This window comes from Rhinoderma darwinii, chromosome 5, assembly GCF_050947455.1.
Source record: "Rhinoderma darwinii isolate aRhiDar2 chromosome 5, aRhiDar2.hap1, whole genome shotgun sequence".
Lineage (NCBI taxonomy): Eukaryota > Metazoa > Chordata > Amphibia > Anura > Rhinodermatidae > Rhinoderma > Rhinoderma darwinii.
The window spans coordinates 49,310,096-49,333,612 of record NC_134691.1 but is presented as its reverse complement, the minus strand read 5'-3'; the positions used below and the strand labels follow the sequence as shown (position 1 = coordinate 49,333,612).

Sequence of the window (23,517 nt, the reverse complement as noted above, 5' to 3'; positions counted from 1 at the left end):
AACAAACTGAAATCATTTAGAGGGGAAAAAGAAAAATAACAAAACTACAATAAAGTGGTTGCATAAGTGTGAACACCCTCTTATAATTGGGGATGTGGTTGTGTTCAGAATTAGCCAATCACATTTAAACTCATAAATAGTAGTCCGTAAACAGCTGCCATTATTTAAAGTGATTCTGAGTAACCCCATATAAAGTTCAGCTGTTCTATTAGGATTTTCCTGACATTTTATTTGTTGCATGTGACAGCAAAAGCCATTGTCCGTAAAGCGCTTACAACACATCAAAAGGATCTGATTGTTGAAAGGCGTCAGTCAGGAGAAGGGTACCAAAGAATTTCCAAAGCATTAGATATAACATGGAACACAGTGAAGACGGTCATCAAGAAGTGGATTACATTTAATGCAACAGTGACATTACCAAGAACTGGACGTCCCTCAAAACTCGATGAAAAGACAAGACGAAAATTGGTCTGGGAGGCTACCAAGAGGCCTACAGCAACATTAAAGGAGCTTTCTGGCAGGTACTGGTTATTTAGTGCATGTGACAACAATCTCCCGTATTCTTCATATTTCTGGGCTGTGGGGTAGGATGGCAAGACGAAAGCTTTTTCTAACAAAGAAAAATATTCAAGCCCGGCTATGTTTTGCAAAGACCTACATCAAGTCTACCAAAAGCATGTGGGAAAACGTGTTATGGACTGATGAGACCAAGGTTGAACTTTTTGGCCATAATTCCAAAAGCTAGGTTTGGTGCAAAGCCAACCATGCACATCACCAAAAGAACACCATACCCACAGGGAAGCATGGTGGGGGCAGCATTATGGAGCATGGTGGAGGCAACATTATGGAGCATGGTGGAGGCAGCATTATGGAGCATGGTGGAGGCAGCATTATGGAGCATGGTGGAGGCAGCATTATGGAGCATGGTGGAGGCAGCATTATGGAGCATGGTGGAGGCAGCATTATGGAGCATGGTGGAGGCAGCATTATGGAGCATGGTGGAGGCAGCATTATGGAGCATGGTGGGGGAGCATTATGGAGCATGGTGGAGGCAGCATTATGGAGCATGGTGGAGGCAGCATTATGGAGCATGGTGGGGGAGCATTATGGAGCATGGTGGAGGCAGCATTATGCTTTGGGGCAGTTTTTCTGCAGCTGGAACTGGGGCTTTAGTCAAGGTGGAGGGAATTATTAACAGTTCCAAATATCAGTCAATATTGGCACAAAACCTGCAGGCCTCTGCTAAAAAGCTGAAGATGAAGAGGAATTTTACCTTTCAGCATGACAACGACCCAAAGCAGAACCTGCAAATCAACAAAAGAATGGCTTCCCCCAGAAGATCAAAGTTTTCTAATGGCCCAGCCGGAGCCCAGACCTGAATCCCATTGAAAATCTGTGGGGTGACCTGAAGAGGGCTGTACACAGGAGATGCCCTCACAATCTGACAGATTTGGAGCGCTTTTGCAAGGAAAAGTGGGCAACAATTGGCAAGTACAGATGTGCCATGCTGATAGACATCTACCCAAAAAGACTGAAAGCTGTCATAAAGTCAAAGGGTAATTCAACAAAGTATTAGTTTAAGGGTGTGCATATTTATGCAAACACATTATTTTTGTTCTTTATTTTTATTTTTCCATCCTAAAAGATTTCAGTTTGTTTTTCAATACAATTGTACAGATTATAGGTGACATTAAAGGTGGAAAAAGTTCTGAAATGATCCATCTTGGGCTTATTTTGTAACATGACAAAAACCTGGCATTTTAACAGGGGTGTGTAGACTTTTTATATCCTATCTATCCATCCATCCATCCATCCATCCATCCATCCATCCACATGGACTGATGGCCTTATTCACAAAGACCTGTACAGGAAATCTGAGAAGTGCAGTAATCTCCTTAGGGATTTTGTCACCTCAGTGTTACACAAGACAAGCCAAAAGGTCACTTCACAGAGTTTAGAGGGAATCTGTTACGACTTTGTCCACCTTTGATTAACTAAGCAGCACCCCCAGTGCGAGGGCGCAATGTAGCCACGCTGGTCTCGTTCTCCCTGCTGTTATGGTGCGACTATACTAACCAACATGGAGTCTGGGCCATTTCACCTGGTGCCAAACAAATCATAGTCGCATTAGCCAGACATTAATGCTTAAAGTAACCACATCAATAGATAGGAGAAAAAGTGCAGCATTCGGGATACAGCGCCTGGCAGGTAATTATTCCAAAAGAAGCATGTTTTACTTAGGTACACGTTTTATTGTGACAATAAAACGTATACCTAAGAAAAGCTATTGGGGGTTTAACTGTGCCAATAATTACCTATAGTTACCAGCAGCCTGTAGTGCCCCTTTTTCTGCAGACTCTCTGTAGATGTTCAGAAACTTCCTTGGTCACCATAACTATAATACCGGAAATAGGAGACAAGGAGGTGAGGGATGCAGCTGCAGTTTCTTACTTCCTAAGTGTGCCTGTGAGACTGCATGCTGTGAGAGGGAGGGGGGAGCAGGCGGATAAGACATCTGGTTGAATATGTAAGTTAGACACAATATTTCGGGCTGCAATATGCCTAATACACATCTAGCCTAAGGAGTTATTCAGATTTTTTTTGTGTAACAATAGGTATTCCTATTATTACTGTAATGGGGGTACTTGTGTGGCTTTTATGAGTTGTATTTTAAGCAACTTAAAGGGTTATCCCGATCTCAGATATTTATGGAATATACTTGGACATCCCATAAATGTGTGAGATAGGAATAACCCTTTAAAGAAGCAATTCAGGCAACTGTTGGTGCTCTTTGAATCCTTGGGTCATGCACCGCCCCCTCAGGTTCTGCATTAGGAATAAAGCAGTGATCCTTTAAAAGAGGATCCTTTAAAATAGGCTATGCATGCATGATGCTGGCTAAAATTTAGCATATGGGAGTTAAATGCTTGGCCGTTTCAGTTTTTTTCCAATAGGTGGAAGCCCAATAGTCAGATCCGTCAGACAATTATGGCATAAACTTATGTATCCCAAATGAGGATCCTTCTTTGAGTTTTTTTGCGGTCCTTGGGAGCAATATAATCTGACAATGTCCAGAAAAGGTTGTGAATCCCTAATCCAGACATTTGCAGAAACAATATTTACACGATAACTTATTACCTTGTGTGAATTCCTCAAAAACGCTTCCAGTAAGTTTCGAGCTGCCAAAAAAACTATTTAGTTCCGGTATCTACAGAGATAATTAACTTAATTGCATCCCGGATGACTTCATATTATTCTCCTGAATATATCACTGAATCAATTGCGGAGACAAGGAATTCCTGAAAATCAGCACTTTTTGGAGTAGGGATGAAACAGCAAGTCAGGACAAATTGGCGTAATGATATGGGATATAAGTAAATTATACTATAATGTGACACGGAGAACCTTGGGCATTAAGCAAATCTGGGCAGCAGAATCAAAATTTTTATTAAAAAGCATAAAACTAGAATTAATCACCTCATTTTTAAATTGCTTTATAAAAATAAGTGATCTACAACAAAGGAGTAGAAAGTACTAGGCAAATCATAACCTGTAAAAACCTGAGACGGCTATCTTCTGGACCAAACAACTATTAATTCTATTAGGAGTGTAGCTGTGGAGGGTTACCGGGGCATGTGCCCTGGCTGCTGGGTGCCAACAAGCCATTTTGCCTTGGCCAATATATTTAGATACAGAGATAGGGGCAACAAACTGAAACTTTGCACCAGGTGAAGGAAAGCCTAGCTATTGCTCTGCAGCTAGTCAGATACCATCAATGAGGCATGGAGCACAAAAGTGATGGAAGTCGTTTCCTGTGAATTCTTAAAAGGTACGTCCACTGAAAAAGAATAATTTCCCCAATGTTTTGTTACCTCTCACTTAGTTTTGCATTAATAAAATAAAAATAATAATATTATATCTCCATACAAATATATTTTGTGAATGTAGACACCTGGCACATTGTGAAAACGTCACCCAGCTCATGGACACCTTCATGCAATATTGAATCAAAGTGTAACATTTTGTTGCTAAAAGCCTGACCTAAGCTGAGCCTATTCACATCAGTGTTGGGTTCCGTTTGGAGATTCCGTTCATCCATTCCGTCAGAGGAACAGATGAACAGAAAGCCTAATGGATACTATAGCTTCTGTGTGCATTTCCAATTGACTTCAATGGTAATGCTTCCATTCAAGTTGGTTTCCGTTACGTAAAGTTTCTGTTATTTTCATGGAAACAATAGTATAGTCTACTACGCTATTGTTTCCATTAAAAAAACGCCACAAACCAAAACGTTAGGCATGGAGGCTTTTACTTTAAAGTAGCATCTGCCCACAGTGTTTTTTAGCCCAAAAACCACCAATAAACATCAGGAAAAACATCACCGAAAACAAAGTAGACGCTGTGTGTAAATAGAGTCTAACAGAGCTCGGTGTGTAAGAGGGGGAAACAGTAGGGTACATACTGTGTATTTGATAATGTGTCTTCCTTTATGTAATGTGGCGATGAGTTTCCCTGGGGTTGGTGAGTTTTGTTGTAATGTATTCCTAGGAAATTAGTCTGACTGGGACCCCATATGGTGTGGTTTTGGGGGAGGAAGGAGGTACGCTCAGTAGCCTGAGTTAGGCGTGACACCAAGGGGTTCGGGGCTACCTATTTTGTTTAGAGACATGTGCACTTTGAGTGTTTTGGGCCCCAGGTAGGGATAGTCCCGGGCACCATTTTGGGTTAGGTACTTATTTCCCTAGTACTGAAGCCCTGAGACTCACAGGCACGACAACACGTCTCGAGTAAGGGAGGTGGAGCCTTATCAAATATTATATATGGGGCTGAAAATTGGTGAGCAGATTAGACTTGTCCTCCCCAGGCCTGTCCTTCTGAGGATACACATACCTCCCAGATCCAGGGGGGCAGTTCCGGATTACGGGCGATTTCCTGCATCACTGTGTCTGTGGTTTGCTTCCAGATTTAAAGGGGCCGCAAAAAGGGACTCCTGTGTGAACTCGGGGTGGACTTTAGACCTGTTCCCCATAGTAGGCTGACTGCAAAACACCCCCAAGCCAATTCCCCCGAACCCATTCAGCCGAGCTGTCCCCGTTTCCAAGTGAAACAATTCTGAGGAGCAATTATTTGTATAGAAGTCATAAAGCTAGCTCCTATAGTGGAGTTTCATTTTAAGGGTTCATGTACATGACTGTATTACGGCCCCGTAGTGCTCTGAGAAGTCTATTGGGTCATACTGTACCACCCTATTCCTCCAATTTCATACTAAGGTATTCAGAGGTATTTTTTTTTATTCATTCCATATTAAACCAAAAGAAAAACAATTGTTGCTTGCTCTATATTATGCCGTATTATGGAGCTATTCTGCCTTTGAAGAATTGTTTATATGGGAGAATACTTGCATAATACTGTGCCGGGCTGGGGCGCCATACAACGCCACATGAGGTGCCCACGGTGCCCTAAGCAGGTTAAGTACCTTAAAAACAAAAAAATTATCTAAAGTGAATGGTAGAACATGACAAATGTTTGCTGCAGGCCTAGAAAAGCGCAGATTCTCTTTATCTTTGTCATGTGAGTGCTTTCTGTGCTCATTTCCCTGGTGACACTATATATAAGACTGAAAATGAGACAGGGTTAAGTGTAATGTCATACTCTGTAGTCAGTGGCAACAACTGAACAATGGCTGTTTAGTAATTCTAGAAGCTCAGTATAAAACCCGATCCAGGAAAGACAAGGGATAAAGTGTCGCCCACTATTAGACTTTTATATAGGAAGGTTTTGCACTTTGAACATCTTATCCTTTTTGTATATTTAGGCAAATATGTATGAAGTTATTTCGAAAATACGTCAAAATAATTTCACCTTAAAATAATAATTAAAAAACACCAATAAATATAAGTTACTGAGTTGTCCTCGCTTCAATCTTTTACCAGTTATCTGGCTCTGGGAAAGCTGGGTACCAAACAACATTATATATCCCTCAGGTTTTGACAGCCAGCTTGTCCAGACTTTTGGATTTCTGGATGGCAAAACTACCAAGTAATATGGAAAACCTAGGAAATTAGGTCATTGGTGGCCCCGTAGGGTATGTGCACACGCTTAACAAAAAACGGCTGAAAATACATAGTCGTGTGAACGTACCCAGGGCCGGCCCTAGGATAGATGGCACCCTGTGCGAAATGATCTTTCGGCGCCCCACCCCATCATTAAAAAAAATGCCCCATAAAAAAATTATAATGCCCCTTTAGTGCCCCCATACAGTATAATAATAATATTTAATAATATATTACAACGCCTTCAAGGACACAGTATTTTGTCCTCTAATTGTGCCCACAGTATTATGCCACCTGTAGTACCCCTACACAGTATAATGTCCGCTTAGTGGCCCCCACACAATATAGTGCCCCCCTGTAGATTTTGCCATACTGCCTCCCTGTAGCCAGTGCCATAATCCCCCACCTCCTTTTTGTAGATCGTGCCATACAGTCCCCCACCTCCCCCTTGTAGACAGTGCCATACAGTCCCCCACCTCCCCCTTTTAGATCGTGCCATACAGCCCCCCCACCTCCCCCTTGTAGACAGTGCCATACAGTGCCCCACCTCCCCCTTGTAGACAGTGCCATACAGTCCCCGCACCTCCCCCTTGTAGACAGTGCCCCCAAACAAAAACAAAAATCTTACTCACCTAGGCCCCGTTCCCACGACGAACTGATCTGCTCCATGACGGGAACCTGTAGCCTAGTACAGAGTTTCCCAACCTTTTTGGACTCGAGGCAGCACTGGAAAAACAAAATTTCCTCAGGGCCCCCCTACCAAAATTTTTTGGAGAAAGACAGAAAACGGCTAAGAACAAGCACTCCACTCGTAGGGTATGTTCACACAGGTTTTTTGTAAGGCAAAAAAAATCTGCCTCAAAATTCCTTCAGCAACTGACAGCGTTGTGTGACCTTTTTTTTGTGTTTTTTCTTAAGCTGTTGAAGCGAATGCAAAAGACGCAGGAAAAAAAGCTCCAAACGGGCGCCGCAGGTATTTTCTGCCTCCTATTAATTTCAATTGGAGGTCAGAGGCGGAAACAACTTGAAGACCATCAGCCCCCTACTCACAGTAAAATGACCATCAGCCCCCTACTCACAGTAAAATGACCATCAGCCCCCCACTCACAGTAAAATGACCATCAGCCCCCCACTCACAGATTCCCCCTGTAGGTAGCGCCACACAGCCCCTTGTAGGTAGCGCCACACAGCCCCTTGTGGGTAGCGCCACACAGCCCCTTGTGGGTAGCGCCACACAGCCCCTTGTAGGTAGCGCCAGACAGCCCCCTTGTAGGTAGCGCCACACAGCCCCTTGTGGGTAGCGCCACACAGCCCCTTGTGGGTAGCGCCCCACAGCCCCCTTGTGGGTAGCACCACACAGCCCCTTGTAGGTAGCGCCACACAGCCCCCTTGTGGGTAGCGCCAGACAGCCCCATTGTTGGTAGCGCCACACAGCCCCCTTGTGGGTAGCGCCAGACAGCCCCATTGTAGGTAGCGCCACACAGCCCCCTTGTAGGTAGCTCCGCACAGCCCCCTTGTAGATAACGCCGCACAGCCCCCTGTAGAGTGCGCCGCACAGCCCCCTGTAGATAACGCCGCACAGCCCCCTGTAGAGTGCGCCGCACAGCCCCCTGTAGAGTGCGCCGCACAGCCCCCTGTAGAGTGCGCCGCACAGCCCCCTGTAGAGTGCGCCGCACAGCCCCCTGTAGGGAGTGCCCCACAGCCCCCTGTAGGGAGTGCCCCACAGCCCACAGCCCCCTGATAGAGAGTGCCCCACAGCCCCCTGGTTGGTAGTGCCCCACAGCCCACAGCCCCCTGGTATGTAGTGCCACACTGCCCACAGCCCCCTTGTAGGTAGTGCAAGGACTACGACATGACCCTGATAGCTGGCGGGCAATAGACATTAAAAAAAGGACAACTGTGCAGGACCACACAAAATACCCTGCTGTTAACCAGCTATTAAATAAATGTGTGGAAATAAACTAAGATATAACTTTCATTTAGTCTGAGTAAAGGATCAATCCTTTTAGCTAGATTAAATAAAAGTTATATCTTAGTTTATTTCCACACTTTTTTTTGATACCCGGGAACGCTGGGTATTTTGTGTGCTCCTGCACAGTTGTCCTTTTTTGTAGGTAGTGCCACACAGCCCACAGCGCCCCTGTAGATAGCAACCCCCCTTCCAGTATAGATAGTGCCACTGTAGCTCCCTGAAGGAGCGGAATCCCCGTGTGGCCGGGGATTCCGCTCCTGGAGCGCTGCTTGATGCCTCTGTCCATATATGGACAGTGACATCAGGGAAAACTTCCACTCCAGGAGAAGCTCCTGTCGTCTGTGTCCATGACGTCATTGGCTTCTCCTGGAGTGGAATACCCGGTCATAGAGTCTGCAACGCTTCAGGAGTTTCCCCTGATGTCACTGTCCATATATGGACAGAAACATCAAGCAGTGGTCCAGGAGCGCAATCCTCGGCCACACGGGGATTCCGCTCCTTCAGGGAGCTACAGTGGCGCTAGTAGACAGCAGAGCAGGGAGATACAGCTATAGTGCCGTCGCTACCGCTATAGCAGCCGCAGCAGCGCCACCGCCCCCATGCCAGGTGTCGCCGCTATGGCTGCTACAGCGGTAGCGACGGCCACTAAGTGAAGAAGCGCCCGGGTGGAAAGGCGACTGCAGTTAGTGTGTGTATCCCCGCTGGTAGTTGCAACGACGCAGGGATACACACACTCACTGGCGCCCCTCTTGCAGTGTGGCGGCTGGTGCCCTGTGCGACCGCACTGGTCGAACATATTTAAGGCCGGCCGACATATATATGGTCGAATATATATGTATATACAGTCCAAAAACAGATAAACATAGCACTCCAACATACCATAAATTAGGCCATGTGCTCGTTACCAGGGGATGAATCAGTTCCCAGGCTTCAATATAAAACAACCATAGAACAAAGTAACGGCACCAGGACTTCAGAGTAGATGAAACAGGGTGGATTTATTCACCGCAAGAGAGCGACATTTCAGTTTGTCACAGAACCTTGCTGTGACCCATTAGGTCACAGGAATGCATGTCAAAGCAAACATTTTTCACAGCCAATTTGCACCCATGTGGGACCCGAGCTCACAGATCCCTTATTGAGGGATCCGTGAAAACGGGCAAAAATAGGACATGTCCTTTTATTTTTTCACAGGCCATTCACACGGTCCGTTAAAAAAACGGTCGTGTGAATAGCCCCATAAAACCACATTGATTTTAATGCAGCCGTGTGACGGCCATTAAAAAAACGGCAGTCACAAGCCGATTATCCCGTTGAATAAGCCCTAACTCTGATACATTGTAGCCTCGTCTCGATGAAAACCAGAATTCACTAACAGCAAGCCAAGATCTTAACAAATGGTGGAATTTGGTTTGCCTTTTTAGGTTTCATGAGTTTCACATGCTGAAAGATTTCCCATTGGTTAATTAAACGTCTTTACCATGATTTAAACGTAAAATAGGTGCGTGGTGTAAACTGTCTCTTTCTGTCGTAGGCCGGGTGAATCTTATTAAAATGATTCTGATGCCGCAATTGCTTTACCTGATAGATAATGCACCAGTGTGGATCCCGCTCACTAGGTTCCACAAGATAAGCGCTCTTTTCCGAGACCTTATTTGGCGAAGGAATCGCCCTAGACTGCGGCTGGAAAGTTTCCAAAGGCCCAAAACTGAAGGGGGACTGGCTCTCCTGAATCCATCAATTTATTTTTTGGCAGCTCCGTGTCAGCACCTTAAAGGATGGGGAGCTCGTTCTGGGGATAATGCTTCTGCGATTATATTGCAGTATCATTTGAAATGTGACATTTTATTGGAGGCTGTTGAGAGTGGGCGTCTCTCGGGCAGGCGATCTTTGTTTCCAACATTAGATCTTATCATAGAACCTGGGGGAAAGTTAAGCAGTTGAGAGGGGTGACAGGATACACGGAATATACACCCATATGGGGAAACAGACTGCTTCCTGAATTCGTGGGCCTAGATAGTTCGGAGTACTGGATGGTGGCGGGGCTTACGAGGGTATCTCAACTGACAAGTGGGTCTACCTTTAAATCCTTTCAGCATTTCCAAGAGGAACTCTATGTTCCGCATAGAGGGTTTTATAGGTATTTACAATTGAGGAATGCGTTTCAGGCGCAGTTCCCACAGGTTCAAGTGAATATACAACACGACACTATTGTCCAAACTCTTGGCCCTTCTGGGGCTACGAAAGTGGTTATATCGTGGGCATACCAACTCCTGCTGACTAAATTTTTGGATGATTATCCTTTGGTAGCTATGCGTAAATGGGATAGGGATATACCAGGGATTGATGAAGACCAGTGGTCCACTATAATGGAAGCTGTTCCGGGTGTTTCTCTGAGTGAGGGCGGCAGGCTCTCACAGCTCTATATACTCCACCGGGTGTATAAAACCCCTGAGGTGTTACATCGGATGGGAATTCGGCCTGATGCTACTTGTCCAAGATGCGGTTTGGAGCCTGCCGACCTCCTCCATATGCTGTGGGATTGTCCGCAACTTGATATATACTGGTCTGGCCTCCTTGCGACTGTGGGGGAAAGTGTTCCCTATATCTGTGCCTCGGCATCCGTAGGTGTGTCTATTGGGTTTTGTAGATGGTCTGCCTGTGGACTCTAATGGGAAACTGGCAGTGGGGAGAGTGCTATATGCGGCCCAGAAGCTCATAGCGCAGCATTGGATTCAGCCTTCTCCCCCAAAGGTTCAGGAGTTTGTGGATAGAGTGAACCAGTTGCTCATTAATGAAAAGGCGATATTTATTAAAAGAGGTGCGTCTGCCAGGTTTGACAAACTGTGGTTTCCATGGTTAAATACTGCTGGGTTGGCAAGTGCCGGAATTCTAGGGGGTTGGGGCTGTTGGGATTCGGAGTTAAATAACTTCTTGCATATTTGATTTGAGTCTGTGTTTCTGGGGTAATGCTTACCTGGGTGGGGAGTGGGTCATAATATCCTCTGCTACAACTGTGTGTATGACGTGTAGATTATGTCTGATAGCGGACGTTTAAAAACAAAAAGAAACGGTTTCTGCCCTGTGTGGCGAATTTTCTGTATAACAAATGTATACGTTAATTTTCCTGTATGGTGTATGGTCAAAATTTTGTGTGGGGTGGGTGGGGGTCCTATTTCTGGACTGTTGTTGTAATTGTTGAAAATGTGCAATAAAAAGTATTTGATTTAAAAAAACAAAACACAAAAAAAACGTCTTTACCATTGATCTATCTAAAAAAGAAAATTCAGCATTTAGCAGAGTAGGGATGTCACGATACCAGAATTTGGACTTCGATACCGATACTTAGTTTAGTATTGCGATTTCTATACCAATTCGATACTTTGCCAACAGTAATAGAAAAAAAAGTTCTTCCATTTTCTGATGTGAGGCGCGTGGTGTGATGATGAATTTAACCTCCATTTGCCTCACATTAATAGTAATTAATCCCATCATGTTTCTCAGTCATAATGGGTTAATGTGTGAGGTACATGATGGGGTTAATTACTATTAATGTGAGGCACATGGAGGTTAAATTCATCATCGCACCTCGTGCCCCACAATAAGTGAAAGAAAGCAGTTTTTATTTTATTTTTTTACAGCGTACAAATCATAAATGATGGAAAAAAAAACGTTGTGCAGGTTATTACGGCCGCGCCAATACCCAATATGTGAATATTTTATGTATTGAGACTTATTTTAATGTTTATTGTAAAAAGGTGTATGTGTATTTTTTTTTAATTTAACATGACTTTATGTTTGTACTTTATTTTTAAACTTTAATGTACTGACATATATCTATATGCCAGTACATTAGCCTGTGTAATGATAGTACACAGGTAGTTGTTAGGACAGACCTAAGTATGCCCTAACAACAGGAAATAAGGTAGGACAGCCCTGGGGGCCTTCAATGGACCCTGGGCTGTCTGCCCATATATGGTATGTCCCTCAATCGCGTCATAGGGAATTTCTGTGACGCGATCCAACGGGCATCCCCACTTCTCACTTCCTCTTGAATGCTGCAGTCAGCTTTGATTGCAGCATTCAGGGGAATAGCGGCGGAGAGGAGAGGTTTCTCTGATCTCCGCCGTTATAGAGCAGGGCTGTGGCTGTGTAATACAGTCATTCCTGACAGGAAGTGCACGCGCGGTCAGCCTGAGGTGATGCGGCCGGCGCTGCACTATAATAAGCGGCGGCGCAGGCACTGAGGACAGAACAGGGGGTGTTTTGCAGTGCGCACGACATGTTCTGCCTTTAGTGCCGGCGCTCATTAGTGCAGCGCCGGCCACATCAAATCATCCTGACAGCGCGCACATATCAGGACTCAGGAGCAGGGCAATGACTGCATTACAAAGCTGCAGCCCCGCTCTCATACATTCATGTGTTACTATACCGAGCTGTGAAGACGCACAGCTAAGTATCGAAATACATCAAATAACGGTATCGAACCGTTTGGGGATGCACAGCATCGAAACAGTATTGAAGTTTCGATGCGTCGTGCATCCCTATAGCAGAGATGACACTGTGTAATGGTCCAATAAGAGTATTTCTAGATATTACATCACAGGGGACAGATCTCATAAAGCTGATCACAACAAAGCAGATAAAGATTAGAGGCAGCATGAGGTCTAAACCTTAAGAAATGCAATTACAGAAACAATTTAGCTGGAGGATGTGTCAAATCATTCAAAAACAACAAAAAAAGAGAGATGCCATACAGTATACATAAGCACCACAAGTCTGATCTCAGTACTGGATATAGATAATAATAAAAATTAGAATAGTAATCTCGATTTATAAATGTATTATTATATATACATTTTACAGCACTTTACAATTCAGGGTGAATACAAGTTTAAACAAAATCTGACATTAGAGAGTGCATTTTTTTTTTTTATAGAATACTTCGTTAAACATTTATTCCCTTTCCTCTTTGGACTATCCCATTTTAATAAAAGGGTCCTCCAAAAATAAGCTGATCACAGGGTACCTTGCCGCTGGGACCACCAGCGATCAGCTGCAATCTTTAGGTAAATTCAGCAGCAAGTGTTTCTTTCCCCTGCAGCGCCACCACAGGGGAAATGAAGAAATACAATGGGTTGTCCATATAAATGCATGGACAGGATGGGTCCTCCAGCGAGAAAGACACTGTAGTTGTTCTCCACTCTGGCTAATAGATGAAGATTCTGAATTGTGGATACCCTCTATAAATTCAGAATGACCTATTTTAACATAGGTTCTAAACCAGAAAAAATAATATTTAAAGAGCAAGTCCCTGTAAAGTCAAAAGAAAAGAAAACTTCCTTTTCCAAATTCCAGATAAGAAATGAGAAAAACAAGGGTCTATTTTTTTTCCCGCCATATACAGCGCCTCTTTTGGTCATTGGCTTTGTCTGGAATTGTAGCTCCTGCCTCATTCACATGAATGAGGCTGAAATATAATACCAGGCACTGCCCATAGAAAAGCGTGGGCCTGTTTCTGCGGAGAAAATAAATAAATAAGTACACCCTTTTTTTTAATCTCATGCTGTCCCTTTGACTCATTACTGAGTATATGATTCATTCTTCTGAAATGCAGCAATAATATGATTATTTTGAGCACAGCCCTTTCTAAGGGGGTCATATACTTATATTATTCATTATCTTTCCTGTTCTATAAGTACTTATTAGAAACAACATTCAAGACGTTAAACATTTATCAGTAATATTTTTTAATAAGAATGCCATGATGAGGATCGTAATACACCAATAATTTCAGGACCACACGTGTTAAATAATGCCCAAGGTAGAAATATCCTTTGGAGAGATGAACTGAGATTACACTGGGCCGGAGTGGGTCAAGTCATGGGGTGATGTAAGATGCTCAGATAATCGACTGGCCAGGTGTCAAATACGATGGCTAAAGTGGAAAGTAATCACCAATTTTAAAAGGTGCTCCTCTATGTGGGCACTCTCAGCAGTTGGGACCTTGGGCACTGACCTGTTAGCCAACTGTGCATATTGTCCCTGGTATGAATGAAACAAGTATGACGATGAAGCCACATGTAGTGTAATATGTCCTGATATAAAGTATAATGCATTGTTTTTCTCATTGTACATTACTTGTTTAGTGGTAGTGAACTATTATCTGTTAGGAAACGGTGCATGGTTCTATATTAGGACTAAAGCCGATTTACCAGTTATAAAGGATGTCACCTGAGGTTGACAGGGTGAAACACTTGGATGAGATGTACTCATTAATATAGATCCTTGGGTCGTCCTCTTCTGTCCGGTTATTTAATAATTTCTTCATTTTTAGGACAGCTGGGTGACTACTAATATGGCTGCTCCTCATCACCTAACTTTCTAATTCTCCAAATATACCCATTTTTATGAGCAACCATAGCAGCAAATCAGCACTTAGCTTAAATCTATTCCACTTTGGTAGCAATTACCTGGAGAATAGTCCATTGGTTTCCTGGTATATCAGTAATTGTGGCATACAGTAATATTAAAGCCAGTTGCACACGACCGATGTGCCACTTGGGCCGTTTTTAATGGCATCCAAGTGGCACCCGGTAGTCTTCACGGACCCATTCACTTCAGCGGATGAATCGGGTCAGTGAAAACTGACCTGATTCTCCGATCCGTGGAAAGATAGAACATGTCCTATCATTCCACGGATCACTGACGGGACTCGGACGGCGCACACTGTCGTATGCATGAGGCATTACAGTTATTCCCGATCACTGAGATGGTGTAAGGTCTTTCTTCTGATCATGTGCACCTGACAGGTTCCTCCGTTGGAAACAGTCCATAATCTGTCATGGCCGATAATGTAGTGAATGACTTTACTTAGGAGCCTAGATAGCAGTAATTCCCAACCTTTTTGCCATGTTGGAACCCCTAAAGAATATTGCCTTCCGTGTGTACTGGTAAAGTGACCACAGCTGATGTTCCTGTCTTCTGGGGAACCCCTAACCAGAACCGTGGTTGGAAAACACTTCTATAGAGAACCATCTAGAAAACATTATTAGGCCTTCAATAACACAATACATCAGACCAACAATATATGAGACTTTTTTGGACCTAATTGAGTATAATTGTATATATACTGACAGTGACTATAATAGCAATGACTATAATGAAGGGAAGCATGCAATACCAGCAAATGTGCACATCTCAACAAATCTACATTGACCTCAGCTTTGAATCCTTCTTTAGATCCCATAGTAGTAACCTTCAGTATTAAGTTATTATACAGACTTAATGTTCATTTTTAGGTACAATCCACCTTAAACATGGACAGACCTATATAATATACAATAAATGCCAAAAGTCAATGCAAAAGCAAATCAAATAAAATAGCCATATAAAGATGCCCGGCTTAATGATGTCCATTGCAAATGGTTAAAGAAAATACATGGAAATTTTGTCTTGTCACAGTACAGGTAATTCCAAAATCTGCATCCATTACACGATGCGGATTAAGGGGTAGGTAAATGAGATGCTACTTACCAGGTACCACACACCAAGGATAATTGTTCCGGTGCGGACATGGCAACACAAGCAACAGCTGTTTGAGTAAAATCGAGCCCATGGTGAATGCATCTTCATGTCTTGAGATTTTAATAAACCGAACTCACTGCCAGGAAGTATAGTCTTTAATATTGCAGAGGAAAGACTACAGCTATTTCTTGCTGAGTAGCAGAGATCCAGGCTCCTTCAATGCATGGGAATGATCAGCAAAGCTTCAGCACCACAGACAAGGATAACATAGACAGAAAGCATCACTAGTCAGGACTGCAGGCTTTTCCCATCCAGACTGCCACTACAGTCTATAAGAAGAGATTAGCAGATCATAAGGATCTCCTGAAAGCTGTGTGCTAGCACCCCCTAGTGGAGAGGAGGGTATATGATGGTGCATTACGCTGATAACACACTGTAGTAGTAGACCTTCAACTAAAAAAACATGGACTAAAATGTGTTAGGATATGAAGAACTTGTCTAATGGTGTTTTGCAGATCAGGGCTGGTCTTCCATCATAAGGCCTTCTTCATACAGTTCATTTTTTTTTAGCCAAAATTGGAATTTAATTCATACCTTATAAGAAGGTACACTAGGAGTGTCAATACAGCTGTAGCAGCCCTTGCAGCTATTATAGGGCCCGAGGTTTAGGGGCCCCATTCAGGTGTACAATCATCCCGTTATGGGATAAAAAACACAGAGGTGTCTTTCTCCTGTGCAGATCCACTATTTGGCTTCTTCTTTGTGGAAAAAAGTTGATATATAAGATTTCTGTCCATCTTTTGGTTGTTGCGCAAGTAAAAGTAGTCATGCCGCTCTTTACTTTATTACAATTGAGCTTACTGTCAACAAGGTGGGGGCCCATTCTTGATTTTGCTATTGGGCCCTCAAATTCTAGTTACATCTAGTGAGTTACATTAAAGAGGCTCTGTCACCAGATTTTGCAACCCCTATCTCCTATTGCAGCAGATCGGCGCTGCAATGTAGATTACAGTAAAGTTTTTATTTTTTTAAAAACGAGCATTTTTGGCCAAGTTATGACCATTTTTGTATTTATGCAAATGAGGCTTGCAAAAGTCCAAGTGGGCGTGTATTATGTGCGTACATCGGGGCGTTTTTACTTCTTTTACTAGCTGGGCGTTCTGACGAGAAGTATCATCCACTTCTCTTCACAACGCCCAGCTTCTGGCAGTGCACAGACACAGCGTGTTCTCGAGAGATCACGCTGTGTCGTCACTCACTTCCTGCCCCAGGTCCTGCATCGTGTCGGACGAGCGAGGAAACATCGGCACCAGAGGCTACAGTTGATTCTGCAGCAGCATCAGCGTTTGCAGGTAAGTAGCTACATCGACTTACCTGCAAACGCTGATGCTGATGCAGAATCAACTGTAGCCTCTGGTGCCGATGTGTCCTCGCTCGTCCGACACGATGCAGGACCTGGGGCAGGAAGTGAGTGACGTCACAGCGTGATCTCTGGAGAACACGCTGTGTCTGTGCACTGCCAGAAGCTGGGCGTTGTGAAGAGAAGTGGATGATACTTCTCATCAGAGCGCCCAGCTAGTAAAAGAAGTAAACACGCCCCGATGTACGCACATAATACACGCCCAGTTAGACTTTAGCAAGCCTCATTTGCATAAATACAAAAATGGTCATAACTTGGCCAAAAATGCTCGTTTTTAAAAAATAAAAACGTTACTGTAATCTACATTGCAGCGCCTATCTGCTGCAATAGGAGATAGGGGCTGCAAAATCTGGTGACAGAGCCTCTTTAAGTAAGTCCCTACATGCTTCTTCCCCCTTGCCTCAATGATCCCATTGCTCAAGTCCCATCCTCCCCATACTTATGCCTCCATTTCCTATCTGGACATTGTGGGCTCCGTATTCAGATAGTTGAGTACAGTATGACACTTATATAGGCAGTGTATTGGGTGTCATTGGCGTAATGTAGGATATTTTTTTTATTCTACATGGCAAAACTATTTGTGCACTTTGTGGCAGTATTTTTTGTGCTCTGATACATTGTATGGCACTCTATCCTGGGCACTGTATGTGGTATTGGTTGGGTTATAAAGGTTACTATTGATTAAATTCTGCATGGTGGAATTATTTGGACACTGTATTATTTTGGCACTATATGACGGCATTATTCATGCACTGTATAGCAACGTTTTTTGAGCGCTTTATGACAGGCAATGTATTGCAGTAATGTTTTTTTATTTTGATCCTTTTTCAATTCTTTTATTGGGTTTTGACAAAATAAAAAGAACAAAGCCACAAAAAACATTAGGCAATTATTTGTTAGTTACAAGGACAAATACAGTCAAAAAGTAAATAAGAAGCGTGCAAAAAAAGATGAACTGGATATAAATGTGTACAATGCAATGTTTGCCAAAGATGGAGTATAAATGGACAACAATTATAGCAAGTAAATGGGTAAAAAAAAGTAACAGTAAAACACACTGAGGAACATAGGCTGTGTTACATATCGCCCCATTGACATCGTGGGCAAATATGGCTAGACCCTCCCATTTTATAGTTGGGAGAAAAGGGTAAAACCAGCAAAGAAGGATGATGGGAAGAGAATGGTATGGAATAGAGGAACAAATAAAAAGTGTAAATGTCAAATTTTGTGTATTATAAATAGTATGCGTATTGGTGTGTGGCAGGGGAGTATATGCTATTTAGCAAATAAAAAGCAAGGGAAACTTATCTAAGGCCTATGAGGGGGGAAAAAACATGGTGGTGATCAGCAACAGGAACATACTCTATAGGGTGGATCTACATCCTGGCAGTTTCGTGAGAGTTTTTGTTATAAGACACAAGACTAGGATAAAACTATTTTGGTAAAGACATCGGTGATGAAGGGCCTCCAAAATGGCAAAGATCAGAGGGATAAAGGAGGACAACTAATTTTCCCTCAAAGATTGCAGTGAAACAAAATGGAAAACCTCACATACATTATGTGGACAAAAGTATTGGGACACCTGCACATTACATCTACACATTACACCTACAGGAGCTTTTATGAAATCCCATTCTAAATTCACAGGCAATAGAGTAAGTTCCCCATTTGCAACCAAAACAGATTCCACTCTTCTGGGAAGACGTTCTACAAGATTTTGTATCGTGTCTGTGGGAATTTTTGCCCATTCATCCAGAAGAGCATTTGTGAGGTCAGACACTGATGTTGGAGGAGAGGGCCGGGCTCACAATCTCCGTTCTAGTTCATCCCAAAGGTGTTTGAGGTCGGGGATCTGTGCGGCCAGTCAAGTTCTTCCACACCAAAATCACCAACCATGTCTTTATGGATCTTGAACACTGGGGCATAGTCATGCTGGAACAGAAAAGGGCTGAACCCCAAACTATTCCCACAAAGTTGGAAGCATAAAATTGTCCAAAATGTCTTAGTATGGTGAAGCATTAAGATTTCCCTTCACTGGAACTAAAGGTCCTACGCCGACCCCTGAAAAACAACCCCATAGCGTTAACCCTCCTCCAAACTTTACAGTTGGCACAATGCAGTCAGGCGGGTAACGTTCTCTTGGCATTCACCAAACCCAGACTCGTCCATGAGACTGGCAGATAGAGAAGCGTGATTCATCCCTCCACAGAACACGTTTCCACTGCTCCAGTCCAGTGGCTGCTTTACACCACTCCAGCCGACGCGTGGCATTGTGCTTGGTGATGTAAGACTTGCGTGCAGCCATCCGGCCATGGAAACCCATGCCATGAAGCTCCCAGGGCAGTTTTTTTGTTGATGTTAATGTCAGAGGTTTAAATCTCTGCAGTTGAGTCAGCAGATCGTTGGTCACTTTTTTGCACTATGCGCCTCAGCACTCGGCGAGCCCGCTCTGTAACGTTACGTGGTCTGTCACTTTGTGTCCGAGTTGTTGTAGTTCCTAAACACTTCCACTTTGCAATAATATCACTCACAGTTGATTGGGGAATACCAAGGAGGAAAGAAAATTCACGAACTGACTTGTTACAACGCTGGCATCCTATTACAGGACCACGCTGGGATTCAGTGAGACCTTTTGGACGACCCATTCTATCACAAATGTCTGTAAAGGCGACTATATGATGAGGTGCTGGATTTTATACATATGTGGCAATGGGACTCAATGAAACACCTGAATTCAATGATTAAAAAGGTGTACTTTTGTGTATGTGGATTCATTGGTCTGCCAAAGCAGAGCTCAGGGGTTGAAGTATAGACCTTAAAGTATCGGGTCCTACATGAAAGTCCTGTTAGTAACTGTAATCTCCAGCCCTTAAACTTGACAAAGGGACAGTCGCAGGCGTTTTGCTTGATACAATTCTTAACAGTATTGGTATTGAAAGAACATGACATCCCTGGATATAACGCCAGGGATGTCATATGTACACATGTATACATGACCCCGCTTCAGGAGAAATGTAGTATTATATTGTAGCCATTCAAATGAATTGCTGTCCCTGTAATACTGCTGGAGTCCACAGAGCAGCTCTCCATTCTGGTGCCTAGGGTATGTTCACACGAAAAATAAAAAACGGACGAGCATTACGGAGCTGTTTTGAAAACGTTTCTTGAGGCGTTTTTTTCAGCAGTTTTTCTATTGACACTATGAAAAGCAGCTAAAAAAAAATGGCTCAAAAAGAGACATTCTCCCTTTTACGTGCGGTTTTTTTAAACCTGTGACGCAAAAAAAGCTCCGCCTGAACAAAACGCAGTTTTTCCCCATTGAATTCAACAGACAGATGTTCATTGGCGTTGAGCTACAATTTTTTCAGGCGTATTTCGAGGCATTTACACCCCAAAATAGGCTTGAAAACTCTGCGTGTGAACATACCCTTAGAGGGGATGGGGGATATAAGATCTACCCCTGCCGGCTGCTGTACATAGCTTTCAGATACTTATTTTTTTTTTCTCTGCCCTACAAGAGTGGACTGTGACTTTCTGCCATGAAACATGGAGCTTGATGCAGACGGTGATCGCCAGGCTCCATACATTTAGCACCAGTTGGCAGCACATGGCTGGAAAATACATGAAGGGCAGCAAAGAAAACATGTTCGCCAGGGCTGATTTTTCTAGTTGCTATGGTGACCATATTTTGCCCAGCCCTGACCTACTATGCCAGTGTGTATTGTGATCTTGTCTATAAACACACTAATCCAATAATATACTGTGGCTGATTTTAAACTGTCTGGAGATTAAAGGCATAATCTGCTTTAGTGTTGTGCTGGTTTCTTTGTAGTCAATTGTAAATTCTCATTGTGTGCGTGTGCGTGTGCGTGTGCGTGTGCGTGTGCGTGTGCGTGTGCTATCCCTTATACGGTTGGATACAATCTTGTCTTTAGGTCGGCACCAATGCTTTTTGGCACGTCGTCAGGAGTGGCGTCACAACAGTCAGACTTCTGCAGCCCCTTCATTCTAAGGATCGGTAAAATTCTCGGGATCCACACTTCTGACATCCTTACTTTATCTTCATCTTGTACATATCCGAGAAATACAGAGAATTTACAGTAAACATTTTAGTTGGTGATTTGGAGGAGTAGGAAGATCTGATCAGAATCTCCTTACAGAATGGGGACGATAGACAAGTCAGTAGACATTGGCGATAAATTACCTAAAAATAATCAGTCATTTCTTGTTCCAGGCCTCACATTAATAACAGACACATAAAAAGTAAGACCTAAAACTTTTTTAATTGCTTAAAGGGGCTGTCTCTTGAAGAGAATCCAAATGGACGTCATGGTGAGGGTGGGACCATAACGGATCAGGCACCCAGTTTAAAAACGTCAGACATCACTTTTATAATGAAGTAGACAAAGTGCGGTGTATAAACACTCACCATTGCCAGGGGTTAACTTTATTTTATAAGCTGCTCTATATTGGAGTCAGATCCCAGGAAAAGAAGTCCGACCCTAGTTCACACTTGCTGTTTTTTCAGTAAAATACAGAGGGTTGCTTATATTTTCATGTGATTAGCTAAATAGGTACAATGGGACCCTCCAGAAATATTAAAACTTTGTATAATGTGGACTTAAATACAAAACTACATTCCATTCGACTACACCATTCTACAAATATTTTTTTTGTTATTCGTAACCTTAAAAGTAGCTGCAATACCAGACACAGCCATGTGGACAAGAGTGGCGCTGTTCCTTTTTCTAGTCTACTACAACCCCTAATACTGCATACATTGTCAGTAAGAATTGTCGAGCTAAAATAAAAAGCTGAAATCCACTACAACAGTTGAGACATGCTGGATTTGCAAGATTTATTTAAACAAAATCAACTTAGAAATATCACTGAATTAAACAAAATGTTTTGAACATGTAAACTTATTTGACATGTTCCTGCAACTGGAATTTTTTTTCTACTTAATACATTTGTGTAAAAATTAGGAATAGTTCTTCAGGAAATAACCCCCTCCCACCCAGAAAAAAAATTGCAAAAATATTGAAGTTGATCCAATTATCAGTAAAGTCATCTTTGCAGCCAGTCTATTCACTGGGAACTAGTCGTATCAATGTGGCACTAAGCACTTCTGGCTTTGAGCCAGTGAACAGGCAGGCGTCATTCTCACTGTACTATTATCAGGTCCACCTTCTTAAAGGAGTTGCTCGGGATCAGAAAATAGGGTCTGATTTCATTATAAAAACGGACATAGGTTGTGCATGTTATTGCAGCTCCGCTCCATTCAAGTCAATAGCTACAATACCAGACAATCTATAAACAAGAGTGGTGCTGTTCCTGGAAAGGAATTGGACCCTTTTTTCTAATCCTATACAACGCATTTAAAAAGGGAGCATCTTCTTCACCCTACAAAATATGTATTGAAACGATTCAGAATCTAAAAAGCCCACAGATAAAAGTTCTCCAGGAAGCCGGAGGGGCTTACCATGCAGAACCCTATAAAACCGGATTATATTGAGCAGTTGATCAGCAGCATGGGTTAAATCTGTTCTGCTGCAGTTTCCATTGTACGATCAGGTGTCATAAATATTACATGGCTTTTTTGATCCATACTGGTCTTGTAGTATCATGTCCTGTTTGGTAATTCGATATACAATGTCCAACTTACCATGCACAATGTATAGATGCAAAGTTAGCTGTCAATTGTAATAAATGTAGTTGTACATTGCCTGCAAATGGTGATAAAACCTACACACGTCTTTTTTGAAATCCACACGATTTGACAGGTTGTAAGCTGGGGGGGGGGGGGGGGGGGGGGGCACTTTCAGGACTACGGAAGTATCATTTTTATTATTATTGTATTATAAAAACACTAAATTCTGTTCATGAACTCTAAACACTACAGGTTAAGGCAGTAAAAAAAACATTCCTGATTATTGGAGGACTTGACAACGTCAATTAAAGCTGTCTTAGGCCACCATGCCCATACGTATAATCCAGTATATTTCACGTCATTGGTCAGAAATGGCGGCTTCGTCAATTACCAATGGTAGCCCTAAAATGATACTGCTTTGTTACCCACAGCGACAGCCATCCTTGAAAACACCATTATTAGCCACGCTATGGCTAGAGTGCAATTGTTACATGGGACAAACAGAATGATGAAAAAGTGACAGAACAGGATGATGAAAAAAGGGAGACAAAACCAATGCACGGTCACGCCATATAAAGCTAAACCTAATACAAAAGTAGAAGAGGACGATCCTAGTTAAGCCGAGAAAAAAATAAAAAAGTGGAATAGGAACTGGTCATACATTCGCTAGATCACAATTCAGTCTCCTATTCAGTGCTTGACGGCTCACACATCCCATGATACTCTTGAACGATACATAACACTACAGGCTGGCACAAGGCTACTGTATAACAATAGCCACCGATATTAAAAAAAGGACAATGAGGAAGTGTCAACACGAAGATGGCAAAATTGTTATGTCACTGACCGGCCCCACGTATGTTCCACTCTCTCAGAGACTAGATCGGGCACAATA

The 23,517-nt window shown here is 42.9% G+C and overlaps 1 protein-coding gene across 1 annotated transcript in view; it reads right to left on the bottom strand.

Moving 5' to 3' along the window:
• LAPTM4B (lysosomal protein transmembrane 4 beta) overlaps positions 1 to 15,873 on the bottom strand; it is a 79,680-nt gene extending 63,807 nt beyond the window's left edge. The window contains exon 1 of the mRNA XM_075828043.1: positions 15,562 to 15,873. Within this exon, the coding sequence (XP_075684158.1) occupies positions 15,562 to 15,660 (99 nt within the window). The 5' untranslated portion in view covers positions 15,661 to 15,873. The remainder of the gene's footprint in view (positions 1 to 15,561) is intronic.
• Between the last annotated feature and the right edge of the window lie 7,644 nt (positions 15,874 to 23,517).